General features: G+C 45.6%; 1 protein-coding gene across 1 annotated transcript; it reads right to left on the bottom strand.

Annotated features, from left to right (window-relative positions):
• Nucleotides 1-2,536: 2,536 nt before the first annotated feature.
• LOC113566819 lies at nt 2,537-3,417 on the bottom strand. The gene is made up of 2 exons (XM_026993977.1): nt 3,407-3,417; nt 2,537-3,200 (listed from the first exon to the last, which is right to left on the bottom strand). Exon 2 carries the CDS (start codon nt 3,194-3,196, stop codon nt 2,537-2,539), a length of 660 nt encoding a protein of 219 aa, XP_026849778.1. The 5' UTR covers nt 3,197-3,200; nt 3,407-3,417.
• Between the last annotated feature and the right edge of the window lie 232 nt (nt 3,418-3,649).

Here is a 3,649-nt window from a genome sequence, read left to right as displayed (position 1 = left end):
GTGTCCAGGGAAGCCCAGTCTTCGAGCCACGTTTTGTGTTTACAGTCGCGAGTGGCGCCACTAAAGACTTTATCGATTCCTAAGCTGGAATTAAGTGAAGCCATTTCGTGGCAAATCGAGTTACTGATCTCACATCCGGATGCAAATTTGCAAATTCGTTCTTTCGCATGCAGCGCACAAGAGCTAGAGCAACCTAATTTGGTATCCACACTCCTGTGATATCGGACCTTGACCGTTTTGTGTCAAAATTTCGCCACACCCCCTTCCGCCCCCGCAAAGGACGAAAATCTGGGGCAACCACAAATCTCAGAGACTATTAAGGCTAGAGTAACCAAATTTGGTATCCGCACTTCTAATAGATCTATAAAACGTATATCTCAGAATTTCGCCCCACCCCCTTCCGCCCACACAAAGGACGAGAATCTGTTGCATCCACAATATTGGAGATTCGAGAAAACTAAAAACGCAGAATCATAGAGAATTACCATATCTATCCGGTTGCTCAGTCTGGATCAGATCGGATCATTTTTATAGCCAAAAGAAACAAATCAATTTGCAGTGGCTACGCAGCGCCCGACGTCACGCTCAGACTGATTTTCTGTCTCTCACGCACGCACTCTTTGTCGTTTCGTTTAATATTAGCGCCGTCTGCCGGAGGAGAGCCATACTGACTTAGTATCGGGTATAACTGTAGAGTTGCGGTGTAAGCAGCAACTCACAACGTTCCCCTCGTTGAAATTGTGAATGCCACAGATTTTCGCTCTTTGTGGGGCGGAAGTGGGCGGGGCAAAGTTTTGAAACATTCTTGTAATAGTGACATATCACAGAAGTCTGGATATAAAATGTCGTTGCTCTAGCTCTTATAGTCTTTGAGCACTAGGCGATGATAGGGACGGACAGACGGACAGACAGACAGGGCTCAATCGACTCGGATATTGATGCTGACCAAGAATATATATACTTAATGGGGTCGGAAACGATTCCTTCTGGACGTTACACACATCCATTTTCACCACAAATCTAATATACCCCAATACTCATTTTGAGTATCGGGTATAAAAAAGAATAAGAGGAGAGCTAACAAAGCCTAGGGTCACCCTAGGGTTAACGCGGGGGGAGGCGCGTATAACTTTTAAACGGTGCTTTCTAACTTTCAAACGGGAACAAACAAGAGAGCAAACTGAAAGGCAAGAGAGAGCCGTGCAAAGGGCCGACTTAAAGCACCGTTACATGGAACGGTGAGCACCGGCACGAGCACTTATAAGGCATGGGCAGCACGAGATCAGTTCTTTTTGAAAAGAAAACGTGAGTGGAAAAGAAGTGATGCAGCAATTATTGGCCCTCAGCCGCTTATTATATTTATTACTAATGCCTATGTAACTCAAATGGTTGTTAAAGCTTTGCGCTTGCTTGCCCTGCTAAGCGTTCTCTGCAAGCTCGCTCTTTGTCATCTCCGCTTTGTGTCGGCCTACCCACGTCTGCCGAGCGAAGCTGCGCTTAGCGATCGGAGCTGCAATGGCAGGCAAGCTACACTTGCAATTTGGAGTTCGCGCAATAAAGTTTATATCACTGTCGCGGGAGTTGATGGCTGCTCGCACGGTTAATACCGCTCATTCAACGGCTCGCCATAGTCTCGAGGAGAATTCGTCTTTGTTCGCATATGATATTGGGGGCCGTTCTCGAATGCCCGAGTTGCAGCTTCCTCGATTTGGTGGAACCTACATGGATTGGCCAGAATTCAACTCGATGTTCTCGTCAATGGTGCGCAAAAACCCAATCGTATCCCAATCATCGAGAATTTTTAATATTTTCAAAATTACGACATGGCGTTACCTTAAGGCTATTTTCGGGCTGCAAGGGTTGGAGAGGGGCTCGGCTATCGGCTTACACGCGCTCAGCGACACTTACGTGCTCTTCAGACCTTGGCAACCTTGGTCAAACATGCCCTCATTTTTGGAAGCGAGATGTCGGATGCTGGAGCATTTGTGATCAGCCATGGCAACAGCCCTGCAACATAGGTTTTGTCAGCACTTGCACTTCACTAATAGGAAAACATATCTTTTTTCCAAATATATCTACAAAATAAATTCTTGTTATTCACCGATAATATGCTGATGTGTATGTGTATACGGGTGCTGGGTATACGTAAGAGTCGGCGGATAAAATTCGAGTAAGCGGAGAACGCCAGCAATTGCCGATAATATGGATCCGTCGATAGAACGGTGAAAGGAAAGAAGCGGCATGTATATATGTATGTCCAGCCGACTGGGACCAGGAGGTAAGGAGACGCTGAAGATGGGCAGATGGGGAATCCGTACTTATCTTGGAAATTGGGAATTATCCACCGGTGCTTGCTGAGGTGGAATTCTCCTTTTATTCCTTTTATTGTTGGTGGACGGATCGAGGGCTCAATTATCCAACGACTATTCCAGTTTCACTCCTAGCAGTCGTCACAGAAAGGAAAAGCAGGTGGGTTTTCTTTGTATATTTATATAACGGTTGAAGCGGAGATGAAAACAGATGAAAACCAATTGATCTATGCTTTATGCTGCGGTGAACGCAAATTATATGCTATGAAGTAGGACGGGGTGACAGGATATAAGAAGTTCCATTCATCAAAAAATTTTTGGTAGTGGCGATTGTCATTCCTATAATCACTTTTCTGCAACGCGGCCAGTAGGATCCAGTTTAGACACCCTTTCATGTTACCCCTTAGTCGCCAAAGACTCGTGTGGACCGTATCCTGCTTGGCCTCTATCTCCAGGGCTCGCTTTTCACTGTCTATTATAGCAAAATTGTACCCGAATATTACTCCGATTGAGTAGCAGCGCACCTGCACACTCAAGGCGCAGAGTAGCTTCATTGCTGGCCCATTAGCCGCGAGCATTTTGTCGCTGGCGAGAACGCGCACGGTGACACCCCGAATATGTGCAGCCAATATGCGGTCAATGTACTTGACATTGGCGGTAGACAGTAGCACCACATCCAGGCATACTTTTGCCTGGTCAATCAATTGACCCACGCGATTCATCCGACAGTCGTCGCACACGACCCTGCTTGACTTGTGCCAACCATTAAATAAGACGACTTGACCGGTATCCGGCATCCCATAGATTTTCTGCCAGACAGCGAGGTCGCTCTGGTAAAGGTAGCAACCTACCACACGCCTGGACCAGAAGGCAGTCCAGTGGTACATAAACCTGTGGAGGTTGCAGTATATTATTTGAAAATATTTGCAAAATCTACTTCCGATCTTATCAAATGCGGAAATAACAGAAAGACTTTGAAAGCAAGTTTACCAAGGCGGTAGAGCATGATAGCATCAGAGGACTGCAGACGCTTGTAGAACTGTCAGGAATCATGTCAGTGCCCAAGAGGATTTGCATTCCTCTACTTATTAACTTACCAACAAGGGAAATATCCAAAATAATTTTGCCATCGCCTAAGATTGCTCCATACGCCTGTACAACTGCCGGGGATCATGTCAGTAGCTTAAAAGAATCTTCATTCAACTACTGCTCAACTTACCAAATCAGAAAATAGGTAAGAAAAATTGTAAGCCAACTCAGTAGGCGTTCAAAAAGTATCGATCCAATAATTTTGTAATACAATCGCATAAAGCTGTGGAGGATACCGTCAATGAGTGAAC

The sequence above is a fragment of the Drosophila persimilis genome, unplaced genomic scaffold, assembly GCF_003286085.1.
Source record: "Drosophila persimilis strain 14011-0111.01,24,50 unplaced genomic scaffold, DperRS2 tig00001026-arrow-arrow-pilon, whole genome shotgun sequence".
NCBI lineage: Eukaryota > Metazoa > Arthropoda > Insecta > Diptera > Drosophilidae > Drosophila > Drosophila persimilis.
This window is presented reverse-complemented; position numbering and strand designations above follow the sequence as displayed.